The sequence below is a fragment of the Apiospora hydei genome (assembly GCF_038363865.1).
Source record: "Apiospora hydei strain CBS 114990 chromosome Unknown utg000010l_segment0_segment0, whole genome shotgun sequence".
NCBI lineage: Eukaryota > Fungi > Ascomycota > Sordariomycetes > Amphisphaeriales > Apiosporaceae > Apiospora > Apiospora hydei.
Window position 1 is genome coordinate 23424 of NW_027117369.1, and position 23492 is coordinate 46915.

General features: G+C 54.6%; 10 protein-coding genes across 10 annotated transcripts; 3 read left to right on the forward strand and 7 right to left on the reverse strand.

Moving 5' to 3' along the window:
- Positions 1-527: 527 nt before the first annotated feature.
- On the reverse strand, positions 528-1532 carry PG997_014155 (glucooligosaccharide oxidase; the record flags this gene model as incomplete). The annotated part of the gene is made up of 2 exons (XM_066818469.1): positions 528-674; positions 1026-1532. The coding sequence occupies 2 exons, from the start codon at positions 1530-1532 to the stop codon at positions 528-530; spliced, it is 654 nt and encodes a 217-aa protein (XP_066660657.1).
- Positions 1533-1671: 139 nt separating this feature from the next.
- Positions 1672-2007, reverse strand: PG997_014156 (uncharacterized protein; the record flags this gene model as incomplete). Its single annotated transcript, XM_066818470.1, has 1 exon — positions 1672-2007. The coding sequence occupies one exon, from the start codon at positions 2005-2007 to the stop codon at positions 1672-1674; it is 336 nt and encodes a 111-aa protein (XP_066660658.1).
- A 1022-nt stretch (positions 2008-3029) lies between these two features.
- On the forward strand, positions 3030-3674 carry PG997_014157 (RNA helicase; the record flags this gene model as incomplete). Its single annotated transcript, XM_066818471.1, has 1 exon — positions 3030-3674. One exon carries the CDS (start codon positions 3030-3032, stop codon positions 3672-3674), a length of 645 nt encoding a protein of 214 aa, XP_066660659.1.
- A 57-nt stretch (positions 3675-3731) lies between these two features.
- Positions 3732-4620, reverse strand: PG997_014158 (uncharacterized protein; the record flags this gene model as incomplete). The annotated part of the gene is made up of 2 exons (XM_066818472.1): positions 3732-3742; positions 4317-4620. 2 exons carry the CDS (start codon positions 4618-4620, stop codon positions 3732-3734), a joined length of 315 nt encoding a protein of 104 aa, XP_066660660.1.
- Positions 4621-6777: 2157 nt separating this feature from the next.
- PG997_014159 (transcription factor gsfR2) lies at positions 6778-9904 on the reverse strand (the record flags this gene model as incomplete). Its single annotated transcript, XM_066818473.1, has 3 exons — positions 6778-7020; positions 7065-7959; positions 8001-9904. The coding sequence occupies 3 exons, from the start codon at positions 9902-9904 to the stop codon at positions 6778-6780; spliced, it is 3042 nt and encodes a 1013-aa protein (XP_066660661.1).
- Positions 9905-11406: 1502 nt separating this feature from the next.
- Positions 11407-12383, forward strand: PG997_014160 (nucleophile aminohydrolase; the record flags this gene model as incomplete). The annotated part of the gene is made up of 5 exons (XM_066818474.1): positions 11407-11430; positions 11529-11713; positions 11769-11935; positions 12009-12188; positions 12256-12383. 5 exons carry the CDS (start codon positions 11407-11409, stop codon positions 12381-12383), a joined length of 684 nt encoding a protein of 227 aa, XP_066660662.1.
- Positions 12384-14168: 1785 nt separating this feature from the next.
- Positions 14169-14883, forward strand: PG997_014161 (uncharacterized protein; the record flags this gene model as incomplete). Its single annotated transcript, XM_066818475.1, has 3 exons — positions 14169-14347; positions 14406-14450; positions 14535-14883. 3 exons carry the CDS (start codon positions 14169-14171, stop codon positions 14881-14883), a joined length of 573 nt encoding a protein of 190 aa, XP_066660663.1.
- Positions 14884-16412: 1529 nt separating this feature from the next.
- PG997_014162 (uncharacterized protein) lies at positions 16413-16723 on the reverse strand (the record flags this gene model as incomplete). The annotated part of the gene is made up of 2 exons (XM_066818476.1): positions 16413-16598; positions 16679-16723. 2 exons carry the CDS (start codon positions 16721-16723, stop codon positions 16413-16415), a joined length of 231 nt encoding a protein of 76 aa, XP_066660664.1.
- Positions 16724-18502: 1779 nt separating this feature from the next.
- Positions 18503-19792, reverse strand: PG997_014163 (FAD dependent oxidoreductase; the record flags this gene model as incomplete). Its single annotated transcript, XM_066818477.1, has 1 exon — positions 18503-19792. The coding sequence occupies one exon, from the start codon at positions 19790-19792 to the stop codon at positions 18503-18505; it is 1290 nt and encodes a 429-aa protein (XP_066660665.1).
- A 1539-nt stretch (positions 19793-21331) lies between these two features.
- On the reverse strand, positions 21332-23215 carry PG997_014164 (allantoate permease; the record flags this gene model as incomplete). Its single annotated transcript, XM_066818478.1, has 6 exons — positions 21332-21611; positions 21677-21749; positions 21803-22432; positions 22503-22743; positions 22808-22939; positions 23006-23215. The coding sequence occupies 6 exons, from the start codon at positions 23213-23215 to the stop codon at positions 21332-21334; spliced, it is 1566 nt and encodes a 521-aa protein (XP_066660666.1).
- Positions 23216-23492: the final 277 nt, after the last annotated feature.

Below are 23492 nucleotides of genomic sequence, written 5' to 3' on the forward strand. Positions count from 1 at the left end.
CACCGACGCATGAAGCCCAAGTTCTCCCAGGTCGCCTGCGTGGCCCTCGGGGTCTGGCTGATGAACCACCTCGACGACCCGGCGCCGCTGCGCCCGCCCGACAGAGGTGAAATCCTCACGGGGATGCTGGCGACGCAGTTTGCGAACCTGGCCGTGGTGCTGTTCCAGACGCTGCACGAGTCCAGTGAGCGCACAATCCGAACTTGCGGAGTCGGGGGCAGTGGATCCTGGATGCCATGGTGCCGCCTCTACCACCACCACCACAATGAGAAGAAGGGGAGGGGACGGGAGGATGGACGGGAGGAGGTGAACGCGGGCGTGCCATTGCTGCTCGTTTCTTCATCAATCATGCCGTGTTTGGCGGGAGGTATGAGGGAAAGCTTGTTTGTCATTAGATTATTATATATTACCATCGTTAGCTTCTGTTCAGATATGCTTGATATCGTGATATCTATATGATGCACGAAGCTTATTATCGAGGCTCTTCCCAAACCCGGCTACTGCCTTAGGATCCTAGGAACCCTGTCCTAAACCGGTCGGATGGACTGTGGATACCAAAAGCGTTCCTCCGGGTCATACTTGGCTTTGAGCTCCTGCAACTTGGGCAGGTTAACGCCGTAGTACAGCCTCTGCGCCGTGCCCTGGTCCAGGTTGGCGTCGGCGTAGTTGATGTACTGTCGCAGCAGGATGGAGACAGGGGTTAGCCCCTTGAAGCGCTTAGCGCGCTACGCTAGAGATCTCATTGGTGTATTTATTTAGCACCGCAGTGCCTTTCTCTTTTGTCTTTTTCTTTCCTTCCTTTATATAGCACTTTGTGTCGGGTGTAAGTTACCTAATCCTCCTCTAGTTCCTTCCACAGATCCATGCGAGCTTTCATGGAGATAGGTCGAAGCAATCTTGTCATCTCCCGCAACTCTTACAGCATAAGCACGTTCACAGCGACTGTGTCTGTGTGTGAGCCGCTCTCGTGTATGGTGACAGGCGTGTTCGATTTCTGTCTTTTCGGGGGTGGGGGTGCCAGAAACTGTTTGTGTACCTGCGTGTCTTTTGAGCTTCGTTCGTGGATCCGCGCTTTGGGTCTCGGCCTGAGTAGTGATTATGCTTGTTTTCGGCTCAATCTGGAGTATTCCATAGGGGCCCGAGGCTTCCGCGATATTCTCATCTGCTGCATGCTGACCATCGCCGTCCTTGGCTGCTGCTGAGTACTGCATGGCGCCAGCGTATGCGACTACTCTTGTTGTGACAGGTGTGGGAACCTCGAGGATAGCCTTAGCAAGCCCTTTCTCCTTGGCCCAGTTGGATATATTGCACACAATAATGCGACCATCGATCATGATGGGCTGTCTTGCGGTTGCCGGATCCATCTGCGCAGTAATGATGTCGGACAGGGCGATTCTTTCGGTCATCTGTGCGTCGCTATGGTCGAGGTCTGTCATGATGTGCAAATCGGCCACCATGGTCTCGCAATAACTCTCGCCGCATTTCGAATGGTTCTTGACGCTCTTCGTGACTTTGGCGGTGGTCGCGAACATATTCGATGGAACTTGTTCTTGATATGAACGACGTAGTCGGTCATGGCAGCATGAAGTCTGCAGGGTCGATGTGCGTGCGCCGGCTCAGTGCAGAACTTGGGGACCTTGGGCACGTTGGCAGGATCTTGGTTGATGAGTTTCAACCAAACATTGCGGCAGCGAGCCTCTCCGCCGCCGTTGCCAGAAACACCTCCCCGATGCCCGAGAAAGAGGTGGTACGTATTGCGACAAAACCAGTCGTTGCCGCAGTCATGTTCAACGATGCGTCGAGTTGCCTCAGGTCGCCCAAACTCATTTGAGTAAACTTGAGCCCACTGCCCTTGTTGAGAGCGGCCGAGCTCCTTTCAAACTTCCAGTCCAACCATCTATCCTCATCGGCGCCAAGGAAGAGGGCTTTGTGGAATGGAATAGGCATGGGATGCTGGTCGCAGCCAATCTTGACAAAACCCCAGTCGCGATCAGGTTTTTCGTGCATGTTGGCAAGGAACTAACGACCTGTCCGGAGAGACATGTTGGAGTACCGCACGAATACCATCGACAGACAGCCCCTTGGGTAAGTAGGACTGGCTAAGGGCTTTAAGCCCGCGCCATACTCCCGACCCAAGGACTGACAATAGTGCCATTAGCATGCAATCTCGTTGCGGCAGCCCATTTTGCATTTGAAGTTTCGAGGAGCATAGCCGTCCACCATGTCTCGTGGCACATCGAACTGCTGAAGTGACAAGGAGTTGGAACGTGAGGGGCACACAGGTCCGGCTACCTGGCAAAGCGCGCGACAGAGTAAACAAGGTGTCCTCATACACCAGTAGCAAAATCTATATAGCTCCAATGCCGATTCCTTATTATTCCAGTGTCTTACTACCACTTCTTCAAGTGATTACCCATCCGACCCCAGTGGAAGCTTATGTGACTAGTGTCTCATTGGCTTCTCGTCCAAAGGTTACTCCGTTGCCCCAGTGGCTCTACTCGCTGTTCCGCTGCCGGAGTGGAACCTCTCCTGCGATTATGCCGATGTCCCAGTGGTTGCTAGTTGTTATTCCAGTTTCTAGGTAGCTTCTTCTCCAGTGATTACTCCGTTTCCCCAGTGGTGTTATTATTAGTCCATTTATATAACCCTATTGTCTAAGTACTTTACTATCTAGTGGTTACTCCGTTATCCAGTGGATTCTACTTCTACTATAGTGTCTCAGTGGTTTCTTATCTAGTGTTTACTACGCTTTACCAGTGGTCGCTCCTTGTTATTCCGGTGTTCTTATAGCAAGGGGTGCATCGTCAGTGAAGCTGCCCATGCCTATGTGGGCAGCTTGACGACCGTCTAGATTGAGATCCAATGGTGACTCGGTTCCAGTGAACAGAGTTGGCTTGTTTCACGATTACAGCATTTTGGGATTTATGCTATATAATCTCTGCTGGCCTTACCTTCCCTTGTCCGTGTAGTGCAGGATGAAGTCTTGTCTTGGTGACTGGATCTTCGACCGTCACTAGAAGGAGTTTGACATGATCACCACTACGGAGCCCGTGAGCGAGGAGATGAACCAGCTTGATGTCGACCTGTCTGCCCGATACAGCGCGACACTTAATCCCGCTGATCAAATCTTCTCCTTGTTCATCGATGTGCCAAAAGCCAAGGTCACCATGGTTGGCGCCAACAAGAGTCGTCGCAACGACGAACACACAGACGTGTGCATGGACCTGATCGGATTTCTCCTTGAGCGTTATGAGTTGGATCCCAAGGAAGCTGGAGTTGTGACTCCATATTCCGCCCAAGCTCGTGTCATCCAGGAGGAGTTGCATCGCATTGGCCTTGGCGACATCTCGGTTGGCACCGTGGACCTTTACCAGGGAACAGATCGCAAGGTTGTGGTCTACGTCATGGTTATCACACGCGAGGATGGTGCAGGCTTTGCTGCCAAGTGTGAGCGCCATGTTGTGGCAACAACCCGTGTCACAACTTTAGTCGTCGTCATTGGGGACAGAAACCTGTGCGAACCCGACCACACAGTTCCCCCCTCCCCAGCGCCCTCGTTTGCAGCAGAAGGTCAAGCGCGAGTTGAAGGTCCTCAAGAGCTGGACGGACGAGGCCAAACGGAGTGGTCGCGTCGGCACTATCAAGCAGGATTCAGTGGTCCAGTGTCACCATGACTGGTGGCAGAGGTTGGCGTAGATAGACAAGACAGTTGACAACAAAGGTTGCGATGGTTAGATGATTGCTAGGGATGAGGTAGTTAGAGACAGAACAATTGACGGCTCACGAAGGATGAGCTCATTATGACCCATTGATTCGTACATATATATATCATTCCGTGACTCGTGATTTGATGGTTGAGTTGATGTAGTGTTTGGAACACCTGTGCTATCTATCAGCTTTGGCGATATGACGATTCCTTGCTTATACAGGAATCGGTTAGCCAAAGGAAAAGAAAACACCATTGCGTTAAAGTGGTGATGGGAACATATTTACAGCACTGCTGGGTTTGGACAACGCCAAAATAGGTGGCACCAGAGGCCAAACAAGCTCTGCAGCAGATAACATACCCACTGGCCCCGGCATTATGCATCAATTGATGGAGATTAGCAGGGAATATCACGGCATGCCAGGGAGGCGCCAAACTTTTTTGGTCCCGAATTGGATATGGGCGGCATGAGTCGATTGAGAAAATCACGAGAATCACGATGCCGTTGTCAGTTCACGAAAAGGGTTTTTTGGTTTTTTTTTTCGCGCGAACTGTGGCCATGGCAATTGTTGCTTGAGGTAACAGGTATTATGGTATATTACAATCATACTCCCCAGTGGCCCGTTGACATATCTGCAGAAGATGTCACCAAGTAAAAGAGGAATAGAGGGCTTCTTGCCGCACAAGATAGCCTTCTTGATGTGGTCTGTGGTCTTGGGCACCGCAATGGCCACGGGGGTATAGGGGATGCGGATGTTGAAGGCGGCCGAGTCGGCGTTCCAGTCGTCCGAGCCCTTGACGTCCTGGGGGACGCCGGAGGATGCAAGGCACTGGTTGATGTCGAAACGGGTGATGAGGGCGCCCCCCTGAGCAAGAGCGACCAGGCTGCTCAGAAGAAGCGTGCTTGCGAACATCTTAATAATAGGGGCAGCTCAGCAAAGGCAGAGCTAACTCGGTAACAGAAGGTATAGATTTCGCGGACGCCATTTCCAACTTATAGATCTGTTGACACGTAGAAAGATGTGCTTGTTTACACACACCTGGGTATCCGGAGTCTCCGGCCGTATTACCAACAGCCCTCATCCTGGGATATCGGAATCGAGAGTTTTCTGCCAAGGTGCTAACAGGGCACAATATACCCCCAGCTGCTGGGGCCTCGGAACCCAACGGCCTCTGCCAAGCTTCCAACAATGACCAGCTGGTCCTCGTCGCCAACACAGATCAGCGGAAACATCTTGATTGAGGAACCACAATTGCGCCTTGCTGGTGCCCATGAGATTCCAGAAACTGTGCATGCCAACGCCTCTTGCTGACTCATGACGCGCCAGGAAAGCCTCCTAGCCAGGTTGCGGACCAGGCTGCCGATGAGGGGTGGGATCCCCGGTTTAATATCGAGCGTCGTGCCACCGTCACGTCTAACAGTCTGGGGAATTGCGTGCCGCCCGGGATGCGTGGCCTCTTCTCCATGCTTCCCCAGGTCTTGGCGCAAGAAATGGCGCGGGGCACCCGTTCATGTTGTCTTAGAAAAGACTCTACGGAGCGGAATGCGTTGGTGTTTGCTCCGGGAGCTGAGGGACTTCGCGGCTTCGAGTTTAGTTTACCGCAGTGCCAAGAGGTGCTAGTTGAGAGCTGGGAACAGACTGGCTGGTTTCGAGGTTTCGGGTTGTTCCGTTGAAGACTCGAGACCCGAAATGAGACATGCAGAACATCATTGATCTAATTGGCGTTGGGCTTTTAGAATGCCTAATATACTTCGGATACCGGAGCCTCGGGAGACCAGAGATACGACGCTGCAGCATGTGCTGTACCATGTGTGCCACGGCGTGCAACGTCGAGGGTTCGCTGTTGACAGGATGCGATGGGCGGGCAGCTTGGTCTGAAAGAAACCTAGGCTGCGAAGTCAGGACTAGTGCACAGTGACCCCCTGTCTCAAATCCCCCAGCACTTGCATCTCCAATCCCGTCATCACTTCACAAGCCCGGTCTTGCAGGACCGCTTATCCGAGAACACGATGACCGCATCGCGTAGGAACCACCGCATGTGGTCCAGCAGCAAAAGAGTTGAGCACGTTTCTTTTCTTCCGGAATCAAGTCAGCCAGGTTATCCCAGAGCGCCAGGAGCAATGTAAACATCCATCGCCGTAAATGATTTGGTGCAATCCCCCGCAGTTGTGGGATTGGCAGTCAAGCTACATGGTCATTGCCACATTGTAGGAGCACCAAGCATGCAGCATGCGCAGAATCCCCAATATACCAGAGAGCAGATATCGAAACAACGTAAGAAATCGAATCCCGGAGTGATGAACTCCTGCCAACGGATCGCGAGATACATCATCGCAACGATCCAACGCGTTCAGGCAAGCACATTGAGTGACACGCGATTGGTCAGATCAACCAGTCGCCCGTAGATGGGGATAAGCCGGGGCTCTTATTGTAGCACAATGGAACAAAACATCACGACAGGAAACCAAGTCACGTAGATACACAATCATACAAGCAAAGTGTTTATATTCTGTCTCTCGTATTATGAAGTTGGAACGCTGAGGCCTCCCATACGCTAGACTAATGATATATAATTCCAATCAGCATCCAATCATCCAACCATCCCCCGTTCCAATATTCCCTCGGTTCTGCATCTTCTGAAAGAAGCTAGCTTAGTTGATTAAGATGCGGTGGCATATAGTCGATATGCGAGGAATGCCATCAAACTGATGAGGGTATTACGGTCGCGGAGAGTCGTATGTACGGATGCAGCAAGTTTCAGAGGTGCGGTGCCCAGAATGATGGAACCCTTTAAGCCATATCCATCCCCAATCTAGCCGGGTAGCATATAGGCAGAAGATGACGCAAGGGTTCTAAGAGGCGCAAGTCAACAACATCACATAGCAGCAGCAGCATAGAGCGGGACTTAAGTGAATAGACAAGAGTATACCATATGTATTCGGCTTAGCTCTCCTAATCGATTCTTGCAATAAGTTGCCAAAGTACAGTACTGGCCCCTTGCGGCTCATGACTCCCAATATCTCCGCTATGGATGATTCGCACGTGTGCCAAGTTTCCGTAACCATTTCATCATGCCTTAGGCTGGACCGTGGTTGCTGACGGCGCCGACGGCGGCGCCCCTGTGGGCGGCAGGTTCGCAGCCGCGGCTGCCAGCGTCGTCTGCACCACACCCGTGGGCGAGGCGCTGCTGTTGGCCTGGTGCTGCGAAGGCGGCGCCTGCGTCGTCGAGTGGCCGTTCTGGCGCGCGTTGTTGCCCTCTTCCGTGAGGAGCTTGCTGAGCAGCGGCAGGTCGTCGCGCGCGCGCGGGTCCCGCTCCAGGCACCGCTTCACCGCGTTCCACTCGCCCTCCTTCATACGGGCGGCGTGGGGAGCAGGAAGGTCACCGTCGGGCTGTTGAAGAGGGGACCCAGGACCTGGCGGGCCTTTTCCTCGCCCTCGGCCTGCGCACGCTTCGTGGCCTCGAGGTCTTGGGCCGGTGGGGGCGCCGCGGGGCCCGGTATCTGTCGAAGCGGTTGAGTTGGTGGTGGTTGCTGAAACTGGGATGGCTGCTGCATCTGAGGTTGCTGCATCTGGGGAGGTGGTTGAACCTGGTACTGGGGGTGAGGCTGGTGCGGGGCTTGAGGATGATGTTGAGGTTGTCCTTGGGGTTGAGGATGATGCTGAGGCTGAATTTGGGGTGGATGCTGAGAATGAGGTTGCTGTGGTTGATATTGATGAGGAGGCTGAGCCTGCTGAGGAGGCTGGGGAGCCGGGCTTTGTGCATGAGCCGCAGCTGGGGCAACTTGGCCTGGAATGACCGGAGGCGGGATAGGGGTATGGCTCTGATGCGTCGGGAAGGTCGCGCTAGGAGGTGCTTGTGGCGTGGCTGGTGACCAGGTCGGCGCAGCAGCAGACGACTGCCGGCGATCAGGCACTGGCGTAGAGGCCTGCATCGATAGCGGAGTCGGGGTACCCTGTGGCACAGGCATCTGAGCCTGGGACTCGGTGTTGACAAACGGCTGCAGCTTCTCGTCGCGATACACAAAGATCAGCAGCAAGAGAGGCTCGGTCCGGTTCTGAGGGATGAGATGGCCTTCGATGTTCTGAAGTGGCTCCGGCAAGGGACCATCGCCCTCGGGTATGGGCACGAGGTAGGTATCCCGAACATTGCCCATCTTGCGGTCGCCCACGACGCCGTACCGCTTCTTCGACATGAAGTAGTGAACAACAGTTTGAAGCTGGCCCGCGCCGCGGCGTCGTTGGAGTCGGCAACTGACAGACTGGTAATAACGAGATCGATCTGGTTGTTGTACCGCAGACCGCAGAGGTAGGGGACCGCCTTGTCCTCGGGGATGCGGCCGGCGACGTTCAGGACGACGGGGATGAGGTCGTTCCAGGCGATGCCGCTCTGCTTGCTAAGGTCGGCACCGCCGGCATACTTGGCGACGGCGCGGAACTCGGCGGTGTTGCCCATCTTGAGGTCGCCATGCCATACCACATCGGGGTCCAAGTTCTCGGTGGGGGAATAGGGAGGCGAGTCGGTGCCGTCGTCCAACAAGCGATCGACATCGGGATCCACACCCGGGCCAGTAGGAGGGACTGGCGCTGAGGGGCGGCGCTGGTGTGCGGATGCGGAAGGAGAACGTACACCCCCGAAGACTTTGTCGATATCAAAACCGGATCCCTTGGGTGACCGCTGCGCGCCCTGGGTATCAACCCGGAGAGGTTTGCTTGGTCGCTCAGCCCCTGATGCCGTGGCGGATGCGCCCTGGCCCGGAGACTTGCTCGATTCGCCGGCAGAGGCGTCCTTAACGCTCTGCCTGCGCAAAACCGAGGGCACCTCCTCGGTGGCGGCAAAGCTCTCGTTCTCGACAATCTCGTCGCCCTTGTGGGTGCGTCGGACCCGCGGGGCTTCCTCGGCCACGAGGGTGGATTGCTTGTCGGCCTTGGCCTTCATCTCGGCCGTCTCGCGCTGGAGCTCCTCGGTGGCCAGTTCGTTGGTGGACATGGAGGCGACCGTGGGAGGCGTCAAGGAGCGGTTGAAGACGCGGACGGCGAGCGGCACGTTCCTCTTCAGGTTGAAGATCAGTGTCCGCGCCTGGGTGGTGGCGGCTTGTTGGCTGTGGCTGTCGTGCAGGGCGCGCTCGATCTCGAGGGCGTGACGCTCGGCGAGAGCCTTCTTGTTGCTGTCTTTCGGGATGCTGAAGAGGTGCTCCTTGACGGCGGCTTCGAGTGCGGCCTCGAGAGACTTCTGCAGACCCTGTGCGACCTTCTTGCGGGCTGCGGGCTCCAGCTTGTCGACGCTGGCGGCCAGGTCCTCGGGTGGTGTGTACTTGGGCCCAGACGGGACGGCCGGCGTCTCGGCGGCGACCTTGCGCAGCTTGCTCTGGGGTCCTTGCGAGTGGTCGCGCTGCTGCTGTTTCCGCTTGCCGCCCTTGGCTGCTGCGGCTGGCTCCTCTTCCTTCTTCACCTCGGGCGTCGGGGACGGCTTGGCCTTGGAGGCGGACGCGGCGGGCGAGGTGCGGTCCTTGGAATTGGAGTCGCTGACGCGCTTGGCCTTGCCCTTCTTGCCGCCCTTCTTCTTCTTGTTCTCGTCCTCGTGCTTCTGCCGCCGCGTGACCCAGGGCTCTTCGCCGCGCCCCATGCCGTCGAGGAGGTCCTTGTGGTCTTCGGGCTTGCACTGCTCGCAGAAATACTCCTTAGGTAGATCGTCGTCGAAGATGCTCATGCCCATGCAGACGTTGTGCTGCCAGGCGCCGCACTTTTCGCAGGCGATCCATGGCTCGTTGGGGTCGTCGTTGTCCTGGGAGATGGCGCCGCAGACGCAGCGGATGACCTCCTCGTCTTCTTCCTCCTCCTCCTTCTGCGCCGCCTTCTTGCCCTTCTTGGCGGCCTGCTTCCGTTTCGTCGGCTGGGGGCCGTTCTCGAGGGCCTCGAAGGCTTTGGTGTGCTGGCCTTTGGTGGCGCGCACCGATCGGCGGGGCTCTTGCTCTGCTGGTGTGGGTAGGTTACGTGTTAGACTGCGTGTGTGATACTGTTTGTGATCAGACTGTCGTTGGGAGGGCATGACGACTTCGCCATGCGTCACGACACTTGTCGTGGCGCCTCTTCTGCCGCTCCGCGTCATAACGGGGGACGACGGCGAGGTTTGCGCAAGCAGAGAGGCGCGGGTGCGGGTTGCGCCAGTACGGTTGTGGGAGGTGCGCTTACCAGACATGGTGGGTGAGTGAGCCTGTTACAGAGTGAAGCTGTGCTGTTTTCTTATACGAGTTGCGTGTGGTTTGCTGTGATTGCCTTGGGGTGCCGTGAATGTCTGCAGGATGGACCGCTTTGGATGCGACGGGCAAGTGTAGGAGGATGTATTTACTAAGAGTGGCTTGAAGGGCGAGCGGTCACTGTCCGGGCAATCATGGGAAAAACTCTACGCAGCAAGATTCAACTATTGCTTTGAAGAAAGAAGGCAGACGCGACACAGGCAGGCTGGTAAAGGACTGCGCTGTCGCAAAGTGTGGGCAGAGTCTTGTGTTGATCGGCTCCCAGCAGCTCTCGTCAAGCACTAATCCCCGGGTCGAGCCAATTCCCTCCAACCTACGATTGCGGAGAGAACGAAGGAGCTTCCCAAGCTGTTCTTGTCGGGCGGCGAGTATGTCAGCCGTGTCGCAAAGTATTAGGCGACAGCTGAAGGAGAAGCTGAGAAGGATTCGAGTGGGTTGCGCGAGGAGAGGTGAAGGCGGCGGTTGCAAGCGGGAACGGGAAAAATCACGGTCGCGAGATCGCGTGCCTCGTTAAGTGGAGTTTGGGGAGGCAGAGGAAACAGGGTCCGTCCGTCAGTTCAGTCGCAAGGTCGGTCGGGAAGAGAGGAGGTGCGAATCATGCCAGACTGGTGTCGCGCGGTAGTGGTAGTCGTAGTCGTCGTAGATTCGAAGGCATTGATTGATCGGACCCCTCACATACTGCGACAGTGCGAGGTGCAGGTGGTGTGGGAGAAGATTGAAGATGGAGAGTGAGACTTGGGCAGTGGAGAGCAGTCAACGAAGATTGGGATTGGGATTGGGAGGGCTCGGGTAGAAGGCTAGGAAGGAGTGCGGAGGAGTCTTCTGGAGGAGTGGCAGCAGGGCAGGCCAGAAGAAGCGGAGGTGGATTGGCCTAATCGATTGATCACTCTCATGTAAGTACTGCCGCTGCGAATCAATAGGGCACGATACCTCCCCAACACCATCTGATTAGCGGCTGCACGGACCAGAACCTTCCAGTCGGTTGATCAGTGGCCCATTGGAAGTCTGACTCAGGCCAAAGTGCCAGAGAGAGAGCCAAGTCTCAATGCGGACAGCTTCCGCCACAAGAGCTCCAAGCTGTTGTGGCTGGTGTGACTTGGTGGCAGATTGGTTTCTTATCTAATCGCAGCTACCTCGCTACCTGCCCACCCGAACGCGTGTGGGCTCTTGCCTAGCACTACCAGCAGCTGAGGTCCCGCCAGCCTTTCCCTAGCGCTGGATCAATTGCGTTGGCCAGCTCTCTGCCTACTGCCACTCACTGCCACTGACTGCATTGACCTTACGTCGTTCCCTCAGCCTTCCCGCCCAGCAGCATCACAAGTCCCGACCCGCGATACATCCACCCGACCAGACCGTAGAAGAAACACTGCTGTCTCTTCAGGTCCCATTCAACAGATAACCAAACCACCGCCGCGGGCCATTTCCATCTTCACATCCCGCCATCATGTCTCGCCGCTACGATTCCCGAGTAAGCCACCTCTGCCAACCCTCCCGCATCTTGCACCTGTGCTGTTGAGCTGGCCCGCCGCCCTCACCCAAACAAACAAAGCTGACCCTCCCCTCCAGACAACCATCTTCTCCCCCGAAGGCCGCCTCTATCAAGTCGAGTACGCCCTCGAGGCCATTTCCCACGCCGGTACCGCCATCGGCATCCTCGCCAAGGATGGCATCGTCTTGGCCGCCGAGCGCAAGGTCACATCCAAGCTGCTGGAGCAGGACACATCAGCCGAGAAGCTCTACATCCTGAACGAGTAGGTGGCCCGCGCACTTGGACTTGCGACTCGCATAGCAGCTAACCATGCACAGCAACATGATCTGCGCCGTCGCTGGCATGACGGCCGACGCCAACATCCTCATCAACTACGCCCGCCAAGCCGCCCAGCGCTACCTCCTCACCTACAACGAAGACATCCCCTGCGAGCAACTCGTGCGCCGACTCTGCGACCTGAAGCAAGGATACACACAACACGGTGGTCTCCGACCCTTCGGTGTCTCCTTCATCTACGCCGGCTGGGATCCCCAGCGCCAGTTCCAGCTCTACCTCAGCAACCCCCTCGGGCAACTACGGCGGCTGGAAGGCGACGAGCGCCGGCGCCAACAATGCGAGCGCCTCGAGCTTGCTGAAGCAGGACTACAAGGAGGACTGCACCCTCAAGGAGGCGTGCGCCATGGCGGTCAAGGTGCTCAGCAAGACGATGGACTCGACGAAGCTGAGCAGCGAGAAGAGTATGTACCCCGGGATCTGCCCCACCCACACTGAGATGATAAAACGGTACTGACACCAAACTCTTAGTTGAATTCGCGACAGTGGGCCAGACAGAGGACGGCAAGATCTACCACCGCCTGTGGAGCGCCGACGAGATCACCACGCTATTGAAGGAGAACGATCTGGCCAAGAACGAGAACACCGAGGACAACTAGAGGAACCGTGTGTCTGTCACGGAGTATGGGTCACATCATAGAGCAAAGCAAACTGTACTAATATGACACCAAAAGAATGACGACTGGCATGAACCGGCAACGACTTTTGGCCCCATTGAAGCATGCTCTTGGCAATGTGAAACGCATCGAGTGACTTGGCTAGGCAGCTACGTAGAGCAAGACCGACTCCCTGCCACCATCTTTCTTTCAATGTTATGATGTGATGCTAAGCCATGGTGACCTTGACGGCTGCCTGTACCGTTAGCAGAAACAGCACACCAAACTCTATGCACGTACGCCACCTCCCACAACATCTTGTAGAATTACGAAAGTGACTGCTTTTTACTTGTTATGCCACTGGTTGGCAATTGCTTGGCCTCATGCAGCCCTGGATCCCGTTTCCTCTGGCCGTACCTGTGTACTGACTTCAATGCTCGGGTAACACCTTCTCAAGGTATCAGCAAATGGGTTTCTATCGCTTCTAACTCTCGGGACGTTTCGGAGAGACCTTGGCCTCGAAGGGAGACTGTTGGTTTCTTGCCAACCCAGTTCCATGATCCAAATTCCAGCGGCAAGCAACACCACAGCGCCTCGCCATTTCCGGCTTCCTGCTAGACTGAGATCGCGTTTTCTCAGTCAATGGCAGTAAGCCGTCTGAATACCAACCTCTATCCCCTTGATGGCGACAACGCTGCTCCCACCCTCTCCTGTCGTCCTGTATAGACTGGGGAATAATTAGTTCTGTGGTATAACGCTTATACTATTGTACCAAGAGCAGCGTTGTCGCATTTAAGGGAATACACCATTCCCAAAGTCATCATAGCCATTGACACCCAGTGACAGGTAAATGAACCAATACAAGCAACCCAGCTCTACTATTTCCAGACGGCGTTAGATATGCAAAGCATGTCAGCCCCATTCCTCCGGGTTACAAAAATAATTGTCTGTTATGCAGTCTCTGTCTGGCATGCTTATGTACGTGTTCCTCGGGCAAAGAGGTGGCCCGAGTCGATGCCATCCTACCATCATCGGAGTGACGTCTTATGTCTGTATCTAAACTCCCGGTCTGTAAGAACAGTCTGCGGTCAACTCCATGGTCTTCCTGAAATCCATGAATCTCTTGGCTAGCCTGTTGATAAGGTAGTGGTTCGGAAGGATCAAGAGTAGGCATATGCGCAGTTGTTTCAGTGGTTGGATTTGGTTTCACACGCTGAAGTTTTCGCTGCCGCAGCCTAGAAACCCACGAGCTGATCTATGCTACAGTCATGTCGGTGAGCCTGGCAAGGTTGGCCTTGTCCTCTTGTGTTGGATATGGCTCGGGATGCTGGCTGACCCAATCCATTAAGTGTATATTCTATGCTCCAGAGACCCTGAACCGGCGTTGTTGCTGCAAGTTGGGGCTTTCGGCTTGCACATTCGAACCCATATCTTCAATGCATGCATTCTCCAGCGGCATTGAAAGATCAAGTAGTGAGTCAAGATAGGCGTCGCCAAATTCCAAGAAATCATTGAGTCCGGAAGCAAATCTCCATACTCAAAGTCGATTGTTTCTGCTTGGTATGGCCGTGCTGAGAGTGTTGAGGATCCCTGGTGGTGTTTTGGTGCGGAAATGGATGAAATGAAGACCTCATACCGAGCCGGTTGAAACCATGACTGCCACTCATCCCTTGATTGGACGAAATGGCACATCCTGAAAATCATTGCTGGGGGCTATGCTGACCTGCATTGCACCCTGAAAACCAGTCAACAGTGCGAATGGGCAATGCGACACAGACTCCTTACACCATGAATACCATCGCCATGAAAGTCTTCACCATGAATGCCAGACCAAAGTCCATAAAAGAGGCACGATTCACCTCAATAGCCGAGATAGTCCCGGATGGACGGGATATCAAGTCTCCCAATCTCGTATCTGTTGTATTTCCAACGCTAGAGACTTTCACTTCTCTCCTTGGCATTCAGCCGTCCTTGGCAACAGGTAGCACGCCACACTCGTCCCTTGGGTTGAACAACCCCTCCTAGAACCGACGGTCGGGTTACCACCCAGCCTATCATCATCCAGTATGCGTACGTCTTGGCTCACCCGTCCGCAGCTTATTATTAGAATTGCCATATCGCCGTGTTTGCCTACTTTATTATACTCTGCCGCAGGCCCACCCCACCCGACAGTCCGTTCATTCACAAATTGACTTACACCCGAGCAGGCGTTGTACTCTCTAGCTACCCCTGCACCATCACCGCCAATCAATACCACTACCCGTCCCCTAGCCAGCAACCCGCATTCACTCATATTGTGGATCCTGATCCAGCAGAAATCAATCAGCAGACTCCAATGTCACCCGAGGTTATCGTCAGCATCGTATTTGGTGTCATTGCGTCACTTCTCGCTATCGCTGGAGTTGTTGCCACACTATATCGTCACCGAAAACAGCGCGATGCGGATCGGGCTACCCATAGTGAGGGTCTTCTTCTTGACTGCCTTCGAGAACAACTTCACTAACACAGTAGACAGTGGGTTTCCCGGTTTTTGTCAAAAGTCAAAGTTACCGCTTCACACGCTTCGAATCGATAGAGTACTTTGGCGGTCGGGTCACAACACCACACCCAACCCGATGGCCACAAGAGAACCTAGAGTACGGATGCTAATCCAGGCTTGGGAGGCCGCCTACAATGGTGACTGGCGCAGGTCCGGTGGATAGACCGGCCCTCTTGAACATCCCAATTATTTGCATGGGTAATGGGCGTGGTAAACGCGGAGGAGGATTCCCAACAGGAATATCACAGATGGAGGAAGATGAATACTACAGTCAACTGCGTCTGCAATATCCATTAGGGTTGACTTCCCTCTCGTATCTTAGAAACACCAATAATTATGATGAACCACTAAGCGCGCCGCATGCTCACAGGTCTCCTTACTTCCCGAGTGCTGTCTGTAACAGGCTGGCCCAGTCCCGCTGACGCCATGTAGTTAACCATGAAAGAGAGCTTTGCGTTCGTGGTTCTGACTTTCGTAGGTCACCGAGTTTCACAATGACTGATGGAAATTAGGCCCAGAGAAACGCATCTAAAACAAAATTGTATTATAAACATGGATCCAGCTATTGTTCCTGCGATATCTACTCAAGTTGTGTTATAATATGCTACCGTCCTCTCTTATGGTTTTCCGTAGACTACAGCACTATAAAACAATGTATCCGAATAGATTGACGGCATCTCCCAGCCGAGTCTCTGTTTTTGGTTCAGTCCACCAGACGACACCAAACCCACTGCCTCCGACGCAGTATAAGTCCGGCACCGTCGGCCTGGACCAGAGCGTCGAGGTCAAGATTCTACATGATGACGGCGACGAGCTCCCCCGTGACGGTGGTGAGAGCGGGAGCTGTGTGCAGGAAAGGATGCGGATCCAGGGGCTCAACGTCACGACCCCTGCTGTTGTTTCGTTGCTCTCGGTTGACTCCATACTTAACATAGGTATACACGAGGGCAAAAAAGATTCCAAATGCGGCACCACCCAAGTGTGCCGCATGACTGACGTTTAGGGGGCTTGATAGCCAGCCAGCTGCATCTCCAGAGCGTTCCGAATATGTATCCTAACGTCGAGTCGATATTGATCTATAGCGTCCCGGCCAACCATGTAAAGAACAACGGACCAGAGAGGTATAAAGGGAAGCACTCGTGTCCGCGGGTAGAGGCAAGCCAGGGCGGCCGCGATCCCACAAATAATCGCGCTGTTTCCTATAGAGTTCCGATTAGTAATTATTTTGTTGATTTTCATTTCCCATGGATCTTCAGGGTCATGGGGAACTCTCAACGCGAGCCAAACCTCCATCCATTCTGCTAAAGTCGCCACCACCTGGGTGCCGATCGTCAGTATCATTATGGACCACCACCCCAAACCGAGCCTGAATGCTAAGCTCAACAGGCAGGCCCCAAACACCACGCCGCTCAACAAATGCTCCCAGCTTGCGTGTAGGAATGCTCCCATGATGAGGGTATGATAACGCCCCTGGCCCAGGTTTTCTAGTGAGATCAACCAGTGGCGAGGGAGATGCTGACGAAAAGGCTGGGGTCTAGTGCCTCACGCCAGACTTGGTGAATGCTGAAGTCGTCCAAGCCACCTCTGGGGCCTAGAAAGTACGCCCAAAAGAGCTTTGGGTACCACATGCCGCCATAATCCATCTCAGCCTCGAAATCTTCGAGCATAGCTTGCAATGCCTTATAGCAGTTTAGTGGTACATAACTATAAGTCGCGAAAAAGCATGCAAGGGCGTATCCCAATATCAGCAAGGTATTACGGGAAACCCACGCTTTGCTCGATGCGGATTGACGAGGGAGCTCATTTTGATATCGGGGCGCGGCGGCGAAGAAAAAATAGCGAGATCATGTGTCCTGATAAACTCCCTTCCTCTTTTACTTGTTGGTGAAATCTTCTGCAGATATCAATGGGCTGCTGGGAAATATATATGGTACTTTTTGCGCGGAAAAAGCTTTGTCATTCATAATACTATTGCTGCAGTTATTGTTAGACTAAAACAATGGCACTGACAAGTAGTCTCTTTGTCCGACCTCTATCAACTTGTCGGCGCCATGTAAAAAAGTAAACATTTCGATTGTGAGCTATCATCCTAGCCACAGCTGTGCCAGAGCAAACAGCAGGCCAAATGCCGCACCTCCCAAATGAATCGAGTTCCCAACAAGCAACGCTCCGCGGGGGCGGCGCCAAGCACTCGCCTCTTGATAAACATTCGAAGTCCGCCGGACTTCTGAAAATTGATCATACCGAGAACATCGCATTTAACGCTCCAGATTACCCAGAGCCAGATGGGGAAAAAGCCAAGCAACTCGGCTCTGGGGGTCAGAATAGCCACAGCTATACCCAACCCAGAACTGAACCCGCTGGACCCCATGCAGGGACAGAACCGTATCTGGTTGTCAACATACTGATCCAGTGCGTCTTCCGGGTGAGAGCCTGTCAGTGCTAGGCTGATTTCAGCCCAGATCCCGATACCCGCTCCTATTTGGGAGCCTGCCACCAGAACCACGACGGACCAGGGCGTCAAGCCAGCCTGAAATGCCATATTCAGCTTGTCGCATACAAAAAGAAGCTGGCACAAAAGATGCCCTATTGAGCCGTGCATGAAGGCTGATGCCAATATCGTATGATAACGCCACTGTTCCAGGTTGTCCTTCGATAACTTTACGTGTATGCCAAACATGTCCAAAGCCTTGATCAAAAAGCCTTCCATAAACCTGCACGTTTTGTACTCATCCAGAATCAGCCGTTGCTGCACACTGAGTTGGCCATATTCACAGAACTCCAAGAACCGCCCATCTGACATGCTTTCACAACCCATCTTGGTCCTGCGGCCTTGGATTGAAGCGCTCAGAATGGCCCGGCAGCTCATTTCGGTGAGAGTTACGAGGCACGTCAGGTAGAAGAACCCGCCTATCAAAAGCACTTCGAAATACCTGGTGTCACTCGAGTCGGCTTGGCTTACGGTTTCCATCTTGATATCGACAGCTCCCATGTTAAACGCCAACGGGGCGTAGTGGAAAAGATGGGTGTGAGGACGTGTATATTTCAGTCGCTGTGACGTGTCTGGAAAATTGCTAGTCCTTATCTGTCGCTTTTCCTCGGATTCGTGGTTGGTGATGATTTTTACCAGAGAGCCGCATAGAAATATGTTCATATACTCTGATGTTCTGCGCATTATAGTAGTTTCCTACCTTTGCGTACAACACAGAGCTTTTGTTACTGTATTATCGTTAGGCCAAAACAACAGCATTGACAAAATAGCTCTTTGTAGGCCATCCATTGTTCGTGCTGGGCTATCCTAATTCGGAGGTAACATGCTCTTTATACGAACTAGCAGCGGAGGCAACATACGTGCGACAAAAATATCTTCATCGTAGCTATACTTGATGCTTTGCTTAGGAGTCCAGGCATTCCCCAAATGGGCTTCAACCTGCGAGAACGTGGGTGTTTCCCCTGGTTTGCAAAAGACCGAGCAGGGCCAAGGCAGATGTGATGGTATCCCTAATATTACTAGAAGGTGATCCAACAGAAGAGTGATCCTTGATTTCCACATACAATGTTTCAAGTAATCCAAATAAATGCACTACAGCTTAGGCCTAACCGCCAACGGCACATCCTTGAGATCCACAGGCCGCCCGATCCTCCAACTAACATCACCGCCCGCGTCCTGGCCGGCCTTCCACCTCCACCGCGTCGTCTCCTGCTTGCGCGCGCGGGCCAGCTCCACGATCCACCGGCCCGCGATGGGCAGCATCTTGAACGCGTGACCCGAGTCGCCGCTCGCGACGATCAGGGAGTTGCCGCTCGTCCCGGGCACAAAGTCGATGATGTACTCGGAGTCGGCCGTGTCGGCGCACCAGCACATGTGCTTGTTGATGAGCGGGCGCTCCGCCAGCGCCGGCAGGGTCTCTCGGAGGAGCTTGCGGATTTTTTCCTCGTCGGCAGGCGTGATGAAGGCGTTGAAGTCGGGCGGGACGGACGAGCTCTGGCCCCCCTCAGACTCGGATGAAGACGAAGACGAACAGAAGTTGGTGTACCCAGCGCCTGAGGGGCAGAGTTTCAGCAGGTTGGTCCGCTGGTCCGGCTCGAAGAAGAAGCCGAGGTCGCGCGCGTAGGTGACGGGGATGCCGCGCAGCTTCTGGGCCTCGGCGGGCGTCAACTGGATATGCGCGACGGGCCAGGCGTTGGCGGCGACTTGCCGACCGACTTTGGGGAGGACGGTGGCGAGCGCGGCACCGAGGGCAAGGACTGTCAGGGCGGCGGTGTACGTCTTGCCGGACGCGGTGACGGCGCCGGTGCAGCGCTTCTCGACAGTGTAGGTCAGGGACTTGACGGCGTCCCCTGTGTGGAACTGGACGCCCATGGCGCAACAGGCCGAGTACATGGCGGTGAGCGCGTCGGCGGAGTGGGCGTAGCCTGCGAATCGGTTGAAGTAGCCCTTCCACTCCATGGGCCCGTCAAACACCGGGGCGACCTTGGCGATGTCCGCGCGCGTCTCGATGGGCGAGATCTTGCCCCAGAAGGCCGGGTGCTGCTGGATGGACCCCAACGACTTGAGCAGCGTCTTCTTGGCCTTTTCGGGCGCCGCCGCCGAGTTGGCCAGCAGGTAGCCGGTCTCGTGGTAGTAGGGCTCCAGCAGCGGGTTCGTCTTCCAGGCCGCCATGGCCTGCAGGGCGAGCTCGGCGTAGAAGGAGTCCTCGTACTCGGCCCGGACGATCTTGTTGAGGTCGTTGCCGGCCGAGTCTGCGGGCGGCACGGATGTGGACTTTTCGAGAACGGTGATGTTGGAGTGGCCGGCTTGGGCGAAGTGGTAGGCCGTCGACAGGCCGAAGGTGCCAGCGCCGAGAATGAGGATGGGGGCGTCCTTCTCCATCGTGGTTCTGTTTCCGCAGTGTTACGTGAACTTTGCTGTATCTTGGAGTGTAATCACTGGGCCCTTGGATGAGCGTTTATTGATGGAGCTCCGAGATGTGGTTATCAGGCTCCGTTTGGGTGTCGGCATATTCTCCGAATCCGATGTCGGATGGATCTCCACTCCGGGTTCAAAATTGACCCATCACAGCTCCGTTGGTAGTACGATCTGCACCAGGATGGGAGGCAGCAGATGCAACATGCGTAAGGAGTCGTACTCCGCCGTATGTATATCTAGTTTCGAGTGGTTTCGGGCTGTCAGGCCGAGCAAAGCAGCTAAGTCGTTGAGTCTGGGGAAGTGGGATTGCGACAAGGGCCGGAGTGTTTAGTCCCCGCTGCATCGTCGTGCGGGGAAGACCCCCCGGGTGCCTGTCCTTGTTCAGACAAACAGTCATTCTAGAATCAAATGCAAAGCACGGTCGCCATCCCAATAGCTACCTACGTATTTTATGTTCAAGAGTACCGATATCGTCGAAGGAGTTAGGCATCGCTTGAAAACAAACGCCTCCACGCGCGGATCCTTGTCGATAAATTGGTTCATGCCGTTCGCTTTTCGTTTGTTGTCCCAAACAGATGAGTACATAACACTGCTCGCCTACAGGGCCGCCTCATACGGCATGCGAGACTGGTGGAAGCAAGCTGGCGATACTGACCAGCACATCTTATGCATGAGCGGATGCCAGCCCGGCTTATTACATGTGTGAGACTGATTGGTCCAATGCTGTCACTATGCGGACCCTGGACTTGGATGAGCAAACAGATTTCGTTTAGAAAAGTCGCATCTTGCTGGACCAGGCGATCAACTCCTTGCGTGATGTGGAGTCATATATTGGCAAGCTAGTTGATGGGAATAGAGATCACAAGCTGGCTATCTTATCGGCTACACCTATGACTTGGCCACATACCAACAGCGATCAAGCCGGTGTTGGTGTCAGTTCCCGCCTGCTTTGGATCTTGTATATGGCCTGAAAAGGATGCAAGGGCCGCAAGAGCTGATCGTATCCAGACCGTAGCAACTTTGCAACCTACCTCTCTATCCTTGACCAAACAAGCAGCCAAGCTAGACAACACCAACCCAACCCGGAAATGCCTCCTGGACCAAAGCTTTTTCTTGATATCGAATATCCGACAGTAATTCATTCTCTTTCCTTCACCCTTACGCACCTTGAAAGGGGGCTCGCTAGGAAACCCACGGTTCAGTGACGCGGCCTCTCTATTCCAGCTTGCTGCCGTATCGCAAATCTTGCATAATCAATCCCCTTGATGGCGACAGCGCTGCCTCTGGTACAATAAATACTTTTCGAAAATACTCTATAGGTCTGTTTGCCTAATGATATAAACACCATATCCAGTAGGATAAGCATTACACCCAAGTGGATAAACATCATACCACGGCACTTAATATTCCCCAAAGTATACAGGAAGGCACGGCATAACATGGTGAGGGCAGCGCAGTCGCCATTAAGGCGATGCAAAAGCGCCCCGCCCCTCAGTGGTTCTTTCAAGTAGTGTACCGAAAACTGTCCTGCTTCTTATCGGTCTTGTCGTCGAACCCTTCCAGCGCCGACGATCCCTCGCGGATCAGCTGCGGCTTACCGTACCGGCGGTCGCGCCGCCCGTTCTCCCAGGTCGCGACCGCCCAGTACGCGCCCAGGAGCAGCATGCTGGCGCCGTAGGCCGCCAGCATAGCCACGACGCCCGCGGTGTACTTGGGCGCCTGGTCCGAGCGGAAGGTCTGCGGGCCGATGAGGTTGCCGGCGGCGTAGCCAATGGTTACGAGGCTGAAATGGGCGGGGAGGCAGTTGTCAGTTGGCTATTGTGGCGAAAGAACGTGGAACGTCCTTACCTGTACGTGACCGACTTCTTCGTGCGACCGCTGGTGTTTGCTTGTGGTAGAGAGATGCCGACGACATAGGGTGCTTTGCGGAGTGATTAGTACATGAACCAAGAGCAGAAAGGCAAGAGAACGCACGCCAGTAGAAGTACATAAAGTACAGCCCGACCATCTGACCAGGAATGTTGTCTCTCGGAAGCCCATACACCAGCGCGGTCCCCAAAATGGGCAACAGCAGCGCGATCGAGGCCACCAAGGTGCGCCGGTTCCGCCACTGCGCGGCGATATAACTGAAAGCCCACGCGCCGCCCGTAGCGACGACGCCGAAGGGCATGGTCAGCAAGCTGGACTCGAGCGGGCTGAAGCCGAGATCGTTGATGATGATAGACCCAAAGGTCTGGAGCCCGCCGTTGGGGATGTTGATGACGACGTTGAACAACACGATCAGCCAGACGCGGATATCTAAGACTGCTTCGAGGGCTTGGTCCCATTTCCACGTGCCCCGGCGGTGGAGGTGGTTTCCGGCGATGCCGGTCCGGTTGGCGGCGAGGCGCTGGACGGCGTGGAACCTTTGCTCGGGCGTGTAGAAACGGGCGTTCATGGGGCTGTCCGGGAGGACGAAGAACATGATGACGGAGACGAGGATGTTGATGGTGCCCGTCATGATGTAGAGGTACTGCCACTTGGCCAGGGGCGCGCTGTCGGGGATCTTGCCGACGACGAAGGCGAAGAAACCGTTGAGGATGGAGGAGAAGTAGGCGAAAACCACTGTAGTGAGATGTGAGAATGGACACCAATTCTTGACGCTATATAGTTCTGCGGGAAGAAAGCTACCTACAGGCATTCCTGGGCGGCTGTTCCTCCTTCTTGTAGAACGAGGCGATGATCATCGTCAGGGTGGGCGTGATGGCGGCTTCGAGAAACCCGAGGAAGAAGCGCAGGGCCATGAAGCCCTTCCAGGACCGGCAGGGCGCGTAGCAGATGGTCAAGATGGACCAGCACACGGACGCGCTGCATAGAAGCTTCGCCGGAGGTACCCTCTGCACCAGGTACGAAGCTGGTACCAATCCAACGAGGGTCTAATGTAGCTTTCATCAACAATTTGTTCTTCTTGATCAACAGATAGATGCCGCTGCAACTTACACCAACGGGAAGGACACTCCCGAGCCAGCTGTATTCCTGTCCTTGGAAGTCATTGTCTTCTTGGAACCCGTAGAGCGACGCTGTCCCGATCTGGACCTTGTCCACGGCTCCGAGAGTGGCGATGAGCAACAGCTAAGTCAATACGCATGTTGTTAGAAAGGGAGATCTCATATGCCGGGGATGTGAAATTCCGCTTACCAATGGTACAACATAGAAGTCTACCTTCTTGACAATCTCCTTCTCCGTTTCTGGCGTCATGGGCCCGAACTCATCGTGCGTGGCAATGTATCGCGCGGCCTCATCCAAAGCGGGGTCACCCACTGTCTTTAGTATCTCCCCATGATGGGCCGAGGAGACGGGATGAACAGGCTCGTCCGCCTTGTCTTCTTGAGACTTTCGAGTAGTCATCCTGTACGTAGAAATCAACCGTGTCTGTCAGTTGGTATGTGGATGGACTGGAACTGGGGCTCGAGAAGCACGATAATCGCTTGGAGTCTTATCGAGGATTTCTGTCAAGAAAGCGCAGATCATAGATTATGCCCGAGCTCTCTTACTCGCACTCTCTCCCATTATCTTCCATTGATAGAGCAGGTATATCACGGGCTTGGATGAGACCAGACGCCACCTATGACGCTAGGGCGTATTTGTAATACATCAGATTGTGGTAGCATCTTACACCGCATTT